A 10896-nucleotide genomic window follows, 5' to 3' on the forward strand; every position below is an offset into this window, starting at 1 on the left:
TTTTCTTGACCTCTTTACTGCTTTTCTTTTTATACTCTGCAATCTATACATAATGAAACTCGAGCATTATTTTCAAGTGCTTTCATCTCTATAAATTACAAGAGATATTGTTTATTATATTTGACAATTACTCGAAGCTCCAACGTAACTATCATAAGACTAATTCAAAAATACATAACATACACAAATTTATAAATACATCACGTATAACAGTAATATTTTTTAAACTTGGTATTCAAGAGATTAATTTGGAATGTTAAATTGTACCTAAACATATTTTACAAGTGACCAATTTGTCTGTTTTTGTTATCAGGCTTGAAATTAATTCTCAGTTTACCAAAACTACAGATGGGATCCACAGTAGATAAAACAGTATTTATACATATCATTTTTTAAATAATTTTACACAAAGAAGAGTACTATTATTGCACACACACACACACACACAAAGCATTTATTATTATTATTTTTATAATAAATAACATACTTTAGTAACAGAATTTGTCCGAAAATTATCCAAAAAGGTGCAATTATTCTTTTTGCTCATTATAAATCAGATTTTACCCTACACGTTGAGCCCAATTCGCGGCTTTTTGTTAATTGTTACTCATATTCTAGATGGAATATGGGATCTGGAGTCTTCACGTCGCGGGTGAACTTTGGGGTGACCCGCGTCTCGCCCGAAGGCACCCGATTCTGCCTCCAGGCGCGACGCAAATTCTGCCGAGGGCCGCCTTCGCCCTGAGTGCCCTTCATCGGCCTGACATGCTGCCCTTACCGTTAACAGCGGCGGGGCCGCCCTACGCACCCATAGAGTTGGTCACAAAGCCATCGTCGATCGCGTCCACCAATGCTGAAGATGCCGAGGACGCCGAGAAGAACACGAATGCCGAGGATGAAGATGCTCAACAGCACGACGACAACGAAGACAACATCGAAAAAGTCGATCAAAACGAAAATCAGGTAAACCTATTCCGTTATCAAGTGTGCACCAAGCAATGAACTATTACAGTCATTATAAATAAACACATTGCGATTCGATTATCGAATTACTAAATGCGAAGAATATATTTTTGGGAAAAAATTGATGCAAACAGCAATAATGACTTTTTTACATATATATACTCCTTAGACTTACGTGCCAAACGAAAGCAACGATGATGCCGGTGACGAAAGTGACACTGGTAGTACCAACAGTTCACATCGATCGGCCAGCAACAATTTGTCAATCGCGAAACTTCCTGATCCGATGTCATGCTTGGCTCTCGACAAGGTCGGTTCTTGGGATGTACGTCAAACTTCATGTTACGTTCAACATATTCAGGTTCAACATGATCGTTTATCTGCCAGCATATCATACATTGTACATATATGATGTGTATATAAATTTTCGCAAAGAAATATATTTACCGATTGCAATTTTTGTTAATAAATCTAGGAAGGAACGGTGACACCGGTGCTGAACGGTTGGGTGCTGGGCGCCTATACAGCGATGCTGGGCAGACTCTCTGCAGCTACAGCCGCACTAGAAGCAACCGAGGTACCCAATATCGCCTCCGATAGTGATTCCGAGAGCGAACACTCGTCATACACTGAAAAGTACGTAAAATATTATTCATTCAAATTCAAATGGCAGTATATTTCGAATTCAAGTTGCGAATGCGAATTTACATTACAAAAATGCGAGAAAGTGCGGTTCCAGCATGCAACGAATATCGGAGCAGATTAACGAATAAATTTTACTTTAATAAAATTCTTACTCGATTAGTGCTTAACTATAAAAAGAAATATTATAACAATCGTAAAGTTAAGATTGTGATAGATACCTGTCATTAATTAATATATTTATGATTATTATTAATTATTATTTTACGATGAATCCTTGATTTAATCAAGATCGAGAGGCAGCAGTCCGAACGTAAGCAGCGTTCATCGCGGTTACTCCTGCGGTTCCTGCGACGTGGTAGCGCCGACAAGACCGGCCTTGAGGAAACATATAGCCGATTGCCATCCGACTCTATCCGGCACGGAAACCGGTGAGACCAAAAGGTGTCCGGCCACGAGCTGTGATTTTACGACGAACAGCAGATGCGAGATGGAGACCCACGTGGCGGCGCATGTGGCCCAGGGGATGACGCCCACAGGGAAGAAACGCTCGTTGAGCTTGCAACGCGTCAGGTACTGATACCCCTGATGAAGAATTGCGTTCATCATTTATTCTTATCTTTAATCGTTGATGATTTGTTGTTGCTTATTCTTTCTTTCAACTTTCTTCCTTCGCGGTATACGCAGATACGAGAGGGAGGAATACCGATGTTCGTTGTGCTCGTACGCGTGCACAATCGAAAAAGCGTTCCAGAGACACCTGCGAGCACACGCGAGGGGTACCGCACCAGAGACCCGGGTGAGTTGCGCCGTATGCGGTGCCGACCGTTCGTCCGAAGTCGATCTCAGCAGACACATGCGGAGGCATCGTGACGACCGATACTTCTGCTGCGATATCTGCATCTTTCGCACAGTGCAACTGAAAAAGGTATATATTAGATAGATTATTATGCTCCTAATGCGACACTAATAAACTTTTATTGCGACATTAGAACTATTTCTTTGATCAATGAGTAAAATGTACTGCAATTGGAATAATTACACAAAGTATGTCACAAATAATAATCTTATAATACATAATAAAGCAAATTGTGTCCTTATAAATTAATAACAAGAATTTCGAGATCAATTACTTTTAGTTTGCTTTCGCGGTTAAAATTCTCTCAGCCGTAGTGAGAGTAGAGCGTCTCAATGTTCGCATTAAAGTTCAAAAATTGATAATGCTAATGACTTTACTACATTGTCTATCATCATTATTTATGCAGCTGATACAGCATCGGCGCATGCACACGGGTGAGAAACCACACTTATGTCCGCATTGCGCTTACCGAAGCGCGCGTCGCGACAATTTGCGGAGCCACGTACGACGAGTGCACAAAAAGGAGAACCTCTACTGCGACACCTTCAGCCCACGTGGCATGCTGATGACACCCTCGTTGTTGGCCTCGAGGGACGCATCGGCCAGCACCGAACTCGTGCAAAGCCCGGCGTCCTCGCCGTCCTCAAATCCGGACGCGACTAACTAGCGAAAATGCCCCCGGAGAACGAAGAGATAGACAACAGTCCCAGCAGATCCGCGGGAAGAGGAACTCGCGGTCCACGGGCCCTCCATACGTCCTCATTTTGTCAATACTGCGATCTAGATATTATAGAATTTACAGGGAATCTCTGCCGGATGCTCAACTTGGCAGACAGTCGAAAGAGAATCGCAATCAGGATATTAAGCTCGAGAATTTGCAATATAATAAAGAATTAACTTAAGAGGCAAGGAGCTCATGTAATTTAAGTAATTGCGACGTGAATCGACAAAATAATCCGCGTCGATCGAAGAGAGAGTGACAAAGCACTGTCCCAGATTAGCATCGGCAAGATTGTCCCTCGTAGACGCTAGGGAACGTATAGGTGATTGCATGCGAACGTCGGTAATTTAATGTAATCTTTGAATTCTATCGAAATCTTGTATTAGCCATGTAAACGTCCAAGTGTTACATCGCACAGCCGATCCGACGAATACCCGGTATTGGCTGTCCGCCCGTTCGCGTCGTTCGATGACGATGACGATGACGAACGGGGAGAGAAAGCTGCAAGATGGTGCTAGAATCGTAGACTGGATCATGGAGAAAGACTGAAAGTAGAAACGAATTCACGGCGCGACGTGATGTCCATCTCTTTTATGCTCTTCCGCACTGACCGCCGTGATAAAAAAAAAAAAGAAAAAGAGAAAAGAAAATTACAATTCAGCGAAGTTTAAGACTGCAACTCTGTGTTGTCTCGGGGATTCCCGTGTTAAATATCGCGTGACGCTTTATCGATACTCATTAGCCATCCGTTGATTGAGTATAAACTAGATTTCTAGTTAAATTTCAGAAGTTTATCATTTCAATTTTCGACATCTGCTGCGATCATGTTTTTTTTTATTATATAATTTTATGTTTCTTGAGGCTTAATATAATTCGAGTAAATTGACAAATTCGAGCAACAGCTCGCAATTACTCGCGTCCTACAAAGCGTACAAGAAAAACGTACGAGTCTTCATCGAATCAGGCTAATGGTTAATGAGATCAATAAAAGCATCGAGTCACGACATGACATGTCGCGAGGATTCCGGTCCGGATGGAAAGGTGCTATTTTACGAAGATTTGTTTTAACGTGTCGTGTATCTAGCATACGTATAATTCATTCTCGCTGCAAGAGTCGCCAAACTATAAGTAACTGTTAAGTACTTGTTAACGCGAATATATTATTATAATATATTGTTATCGTTAAGTTGCCGTTATTGTTTTAGTACTATTCGCGGATCAATGATGCAAGAACAAGAGGCTGTTATGATTACGAAGTATTATAATGACAGGTAGAATATACACGCGTATCACGCGAGACAGACACGCCCAACGCGTTTCTTTTTGCAAAATAAAGAATGAGAATTCACAAGAATTGATGCACTCTTAAACCGTACTAAAAACAAATTATTCTCTACACTTATTAAATTAAAAGATTATCGTATATCGTACTGCAAATTTGTTAAGGAAGTGGGTATTAAACACAAATCATCAGTTCTTGCAAAATTAAAAAAAAACATTCGTTGGGTGCTTTTCTTCGCGCGCGATCGGCAAAAGTATTTTGTGTACGTCTCTCTCCCGTAGGATCCAAAAACCGTCCCTCGTGATCGATCACACGCCGCTCGATCATTTGCTCATGCAAGGGAGAGAAGGAAGATAAAACTGGAGGCCGATACTTATAACAGAAATATGTGTCAATTTTTAATGTATCATACACATACGTTGTAGTCAATAGAAAAGATTTTTAACACGTGCATGTGGCGAATAACGGCAAAAAATGCCACAATGACGTCCGTCATCTCATCGAAAATGATAATACTACTAAATTACAAAGTATACGATGATGCAAAGTCGAGGCTACAGTACACGACCAGTTTCACTGCGGCGCATTCCGATCCTTTATATTCAAACACGTTACTTTTTATTTTACTGGCGAGCATCAGGTTTCTTTAAACTGAAGTTACTGCTATTGCATCATTCGGTAATTCGCTGAAGTCTCAAAACTTCGTTTAACATTGCTGTCATCGTCGGTCCTATCTTCGCTATACATATATACATATTTGCGAGTATGATGTGAAGATCATTCCGTGCCAAGTAGTGTGAATCTTGGAGTAAACGTAGCCACACGGGCGAATGTGATTTAGATTTTAATTAATTATATTACACAATTGTATACACACATTAAATATTAAATTATATTTTATCTTTGAGGTAAAAGAAGACGGCTACTATAGTATCCAGAAATAATTACGATTACGCGTGGATCGTTGGCAAAAATATTTATTGCAGATTGTATAATGATACAAATCCGTTCGTCCGAAATTCATCGGGTTTGACATTACACGTATAGTGCACGTATTATAAGTGTGCATATAGTTCACTCAATCATGAGTTGTAGCTGTATACGCGTCAGTATACATACGTACCTATTTGCTTTTGATACATATTGTATCGGAGTAGTATTTTGTATTCGTAAGTTAATGCCTTTAGTGCGATACTTCATCATGCGGCGCGTATCGATGCAATCTTTTTATATACATCATTTTACGTGAAGTGCTCTGACCGCAAAGGATGACTTATACTTCTCTTCATTTCTTCCGCGCGTATTCACACGTCGTCGTCGTCGATTGCGAAAATACACCGAGCGCATTAGTAATATGCGAAATATTTATATTAAAGAATATTGTATATCGTTATACGTCGCGATACGCATTCGCATATGCGTGTAGCTACGCTGATTACTCGTTAATTGTACGTCCGCAATTAGCGCGACTGGTTCCGTCCGCCGTTTTAGCATTTACTTCAACTACCTTGTTGTGTTAGGTTTTTGATTTCGATGAAGAATCTCATCAGAACGTTTCGTTCGTTATCGTACGGTCAAGATAGTTGTTGCGAAGAACCTATACGTAATGTAGCGAAAACAAAGAAAGAGAGGAAAATCTCAAGAACGGATGTGAAATTTCGCGCGGCTGAACATACAGTGCTTTCCCGTAATTTGTGAGAAACGCGTAGTTTTCCCTCGGTGATGATTATACGCGCGTAATAAGGACAATTTAGTTTATCGTGTCGTCTCCGATTAGCGTCTCAGGTACGACCGAGATTTATTCGCACTATTACATTACGAGCTCATAACTGATAAGCAGCGGCGCCGTGCCAATATTACGAGGACAAAAAAAATAAAAGCGTGCCAAAGTAACCCCGGCTGTAGGGGGATGAACGATGTTCTACGAAAAGAGGAAATATGTGAGACGAGGAGAAAGCTGCCTCGGATGCGAAATGCGCGATCAGAGATTTCCTCGTCGTTCACTGGAAAATCGCGAAACTAATACATATTACATTTTTATTTATTAATTGATTATTATGAAGAAAGAAAAAAAGTACAACTATAATTTTTCGATTCCATAAAAGTATAATAATTCGGAAAATTTAAATCGTACTATATTCTATACCACAATTTTCTGTTATTGTTTTTGTTCTCGCTTTATAGTTTTTGTTTTTTTTTTTAAGTGTTCAGAGATTTTGATAACGAATTTCGGAATCTGCGAATGCGATCAGAAAGGAAATCGAAGAAATTTGATCGACCGTTTCCGCGTCTGTTGCGAGCACGAACTAGTTGTTACAATCTTTTAACTGTTGAATTTTTGCTGTAGCAGTAAGTGTCTTAACGTATACCTTATATAAACTACACGATAATATATTCTATATTAATGTTTCTTAGATTTAAATCTAACACACCCCACCGGATAAACGGACGTATCTACGACGACCGCCATCGTCGATGACGCTCTTTTAAACGCGAATTGAGAGATGCTCGTAGCTGGAATCTGTGTAGCAAAGCCACTGAGCTGTTTACGTCATCGTGAGATCTTACTAACAGCATCGGGAGGATAAAGAATGAAGAGAGGGTTAATTGTTCCAATACGGAGATGTTAACCTTTGGCGATGTGGATACTTGGAACTAGCGTTATCTATTGAAAGTAAAATGTTCCAAGCGGAATTCTGCGGGATTATTCTTGTGCCAAACGACATGGGCGTAATAGCATTTAATATTGTAACGTAGGATATTTTAAAATTGATAGGTTCAACTATTCAAATATGTAATTCTAAATATTTCTAAAGATTTATACATGTATGATACGTTTATAGTTAAAAGGAAAACTTTATATATATTTTATATAATTCTTTTATGGTTCTATTTTCATCTGCGTCATTGTATATTCTTGAATAACTCGGAAAGAACCAAGTGTCCACGTTGAAGATGATAACTGTAAAATGATTGGGCATTAATAAGCTTTCTCATTTGGCGCGAGAGTGGCGAGGAGGAGCTCGTCGTAGAACGTCCGACCGGTTGTCTTAAAAATTAATACAATCTAAATGTGATAATATATTTGCTATTAAATTATGACGTAACGATTACATTATAATTAAACTGACATCGCGCGAAAATGTACGAAGAACAAAAAGAGATGAGCAATTTTGAGAGTCCATTTATCGAACGAAGCTGGCGTTACGGGCAGGGTGATCTGGACATTAACACTCTGAAATCTTTTCTGCAGAATTTGATCGACCGAGCGAGTACAAAGCGATCAGAAGCTCGACATTGTCGAAATTCGATCGAAATTGACGCTGATTTATACTTTTTGTAAATTAATTCTTTGCGCTATTCCGGAAATTCTTTGCAAGATTTAACTAATTCTCGACAATAATCGAAAGAAGAGAATAAATGTACTTTTATAATTCCTAATTTGCCTTGTAAATTATATTAATCTACTTTATATTTTGACAGAATCGTATGTTTTCGCAAATGCATTATTTCTAATTAAGTTTTCATTTCCGTGTTTTTTTGCAAACAACACGGGCGCAAAGAATTAAATCTGAACAAATCACCCTTCGCTGCACTCCGGCAGGAATTCGAATAAAAGTACGAAACCGCGTTCTGCTTGCCAAAGAATAAAGACTCTTACGCTCTATGCATAATATATACACACAAGTATACAATTATATAAATGTACGTGTATGTGTGTGAGTGTGCCTAAAGATTTTTTCCTCGGACTAATCTCTTACACTTTCTATGTCACTGTCTCTCTCTCTTTCTCTTTATCGTGTGCTCTCGAATCACGCGTTCCAGTCATAAGCGATTTCGAAAGACTATTATTGTAGTTTGACGGTTTCAAATTACACTCACGATGCCTCGTATCCATGAAACGCAATTGTTATATCTATAATTGTGCAAATTGTTAAAATTGTTTGTCTTATTCTCTACCCGCTTGTAAGACTATAATGATCTGTATAATACGAGGATTGATTAGGAAAAATTATAAAATCTCACAACTTGACAATTAATTTTTTATATAAATATATTTATCGACATAATCGATATGATAGATATTAAGATTTTTATTAGAGACGAGATTCTTTCCAAAGCAGATTGGTACGGGGCGTCACAAACTTATTATTAATTTGAATAGAAATGCAGAGAAGAGGTTGAACCGTTCATCTCAGCCCTTATCCGATAAATTTCGTAAACGGTTTATTTCTCAATTGTCAATTAATAACATAGGAAGATATTTAACTAAAAAACAATAAGCGCTTTTGTCATACGTAAATATAAAACTAATTCTTTTGTATCAGAAAGATAATCAGGAGCTGTATAAGATAAAAATCATGGTATAATCAATAGAAAACAAATTTATTCTATAGAGACACTTTGTTCTCTTTCATTGGCATCCAGAAACACGTATGTACATATATAGATAGAAAATTATGTATCTGTCAATTCTCGATAAAAAGATCTTGCACGAGGTTGCATTGTCGGACGAGGGCTGGCCGTATTGTTTAACGATTGTCTCTCTATGTTCCGACATAATAGTAGACACTCCGTCGATCGTTCCTCTTTATAAAAAAATAGCGTACGCAGCGCACGCACTCAGGATCCTGACTCGAGATGACCGCGAGCGATCTCGCACTCTTTTCTGCCAAGTATACGAAAGTAAACGCGCGTTCCAATCTCTGCCTCCACTCTTCCGCAAGAAAAAGATAAGGAAATCGGAGGAGATGCTCACTTCGCGTAACCCACGAACTCGCGCTTGAATATTTTTTTACGATTTTATGGCCTAAACGTTCGGGCGTGACACACGCCGGAAATACATGGGTACACTTTACACGGGTTTGCGCGACCGAACACAACAAATCGATCGCAATAAATTATTCTCACGGCGGTAAGGGGAATCATTGTGTGAAAGCGAGTCGCTCGTGGGAATATAATTTCTTCGTGTGATTCACGATGGTGAATGCCGATGACCTCACGCGGAATTCTTACAAACATCTCGAATTCTCTTTCTCCCTACTTATTCCACCCCATTCTTTCTCGCTTCTCGTTTTAAGACCAGCAATACGAACAGCGATAATTCTCTGCGCGAGAGTTAAGAGAGATGCTCCTTTCGTCATACGTTACGTCGAGCAATAATTGTTAATATGTACGTTAATATTTTCTATTATATTTCATTAATTACTGTACGAGTTATTAGATGCAACCTGTAGAGTCATCGCATCATTAAACGTCCGCTGAAGGATCATCGGCGATCACTGGATGATTTTGTCACGCGTTTTTATGTATACGGCTGCTAACACGTGCGTGCGCGCGTACCTGCTTATATGTAACGATCAATCTTAAGGAAATAATTAACGAATAAACTAGTTAAACTTGTCGTCACCATTGTGATTTAAGATAGTAGAGATACCCGCGCAAGTCACTCGATAGTGCAGGTGCAATTGACGCGCTTCGTTCAAAAGCGATTATTTGCCGAAATTGCAAACATTCAGTAGTTGAAAAATTAGTTGATACAATAAATTTAATGTAATCGTCTAGAGTGAGACATTCTAAGGATAAATGTCAATGATAGCGTTGCGACATAGAGGAAGCGCTATTATCTAGAAGATAAAAATTCTATTTTTCTTATACGTTACATATAGAGATATTATTTGTAACTTTTTTAAGCATAGATAATTATAGTGCTTTCTTTCTCTTCTTCCGTGCAACTTCTTCATATTTTTTGATATTTATCTGTATATTCCAACAGTGAGAGATATATTGTTGTATATTGTATAGCTTGCACCTGCATGGAGAATCCTCGGCGGGAAAACGTTTACCTGTTTGTATAGCCAAAGTCATTATTTGTCTTTGGCACGATAAAAGTCTTAATAAAGGTTTCATTAAAATATTTGCAGAAAATAATATCTACCCCATTTTGTCCATCATTTTCAGCTACAAATATTTACAATTTTAAAAACTTTGATAAAACAAGATAAATATATTTCATTAATCTGTACGCTTGCCATTAATTCCAGTATCTACGTACTTTTCCATTTATTATCAGTATTCGTTATCAGTATCTGCTCTTTTTATTTCAAGATATCCAAGCTGTTCATTATTCACTGTGTAATCGGTAAAAGTAATTTTAAATAATTCGATATCGAAATAAAATATGAACAATCTTTATGCAACGTTAATAATCAAATTCCATCATTTTGTCTTTAAAAAAGTTAAATTATTCGTGTGGCTATAATTAGAAATTCTACATTTCCGTTCAAGTGGAGAATTTTTTATCCATTTTCTTATCTTAACTACCTGTTTTCACGCGTTTACTTATCTAATACATTTATATCTATAAAATAACGTATTTCATACATATACATGTGCGTGTTGCGCGTGTGTGTGTATACGCAGTTGCAG

At 38.2% G+C, this 10896-nt stretch overlaps 1 protein-coding gene across 4 annotated transcripts in view; it reads left to right on the top strand.

Moving 5' to 3' along the window:
• The window catches only part of LOC105275582 (zinc finger protein 275), a 14247-nt gene extending 3863 nt beyond the window's left edge, over positions 1 to 10384 (top strand). For 2 of the 4 annotated variants that reach the window (XM_026971748.1, XM_026971749.1), the window contains exons 2-7: positions 619 to 963; positions 1133 to 1324; positions 1439 to 1599; positions 1897 to 2178; positions 2293 to 2533; positions 2871 to 10384. In XM_026971748.1, the coding sequence (XP_026827549.1) occupies positions 619 to 963; positions 1133 to 1324; positions 1439 to 1599; positions 1897 to 2178; positions 2293 to 2533; positions 2871 to 3131 (1482 nt within the window). In that variant the 3' untranslated portion in view covers positions 3132 to 10384. The remainder of the gene's footprint in view (positions 1 to 618; positions 964 to 1132; positions 1325 to 1438; positions 1600 to 1896; positions 2179 to 2292; positions 2534 to 2870) is intronic. The other 2 variants (XM_026971750.1, XM_026971751.1) reach the window with 2 other exon arrangements.
• Positions 10385 to 10896: the final 512 nt, after the last annotated feature.

Source organism: Ooceraea biroi, chromosome 8 (genome assembly GCF_003672135.1).
Source record: "Ooceraea biroi isolate clonal line C1 chromosome 8, Obir_v5.4, whole genome shotgun sequence".
NCBI lineage: Eukaryota > Metazoa > Arthropoda > Insecta > Hymenoptera > Formicidae > Ooceraea > Ooceraea biroi.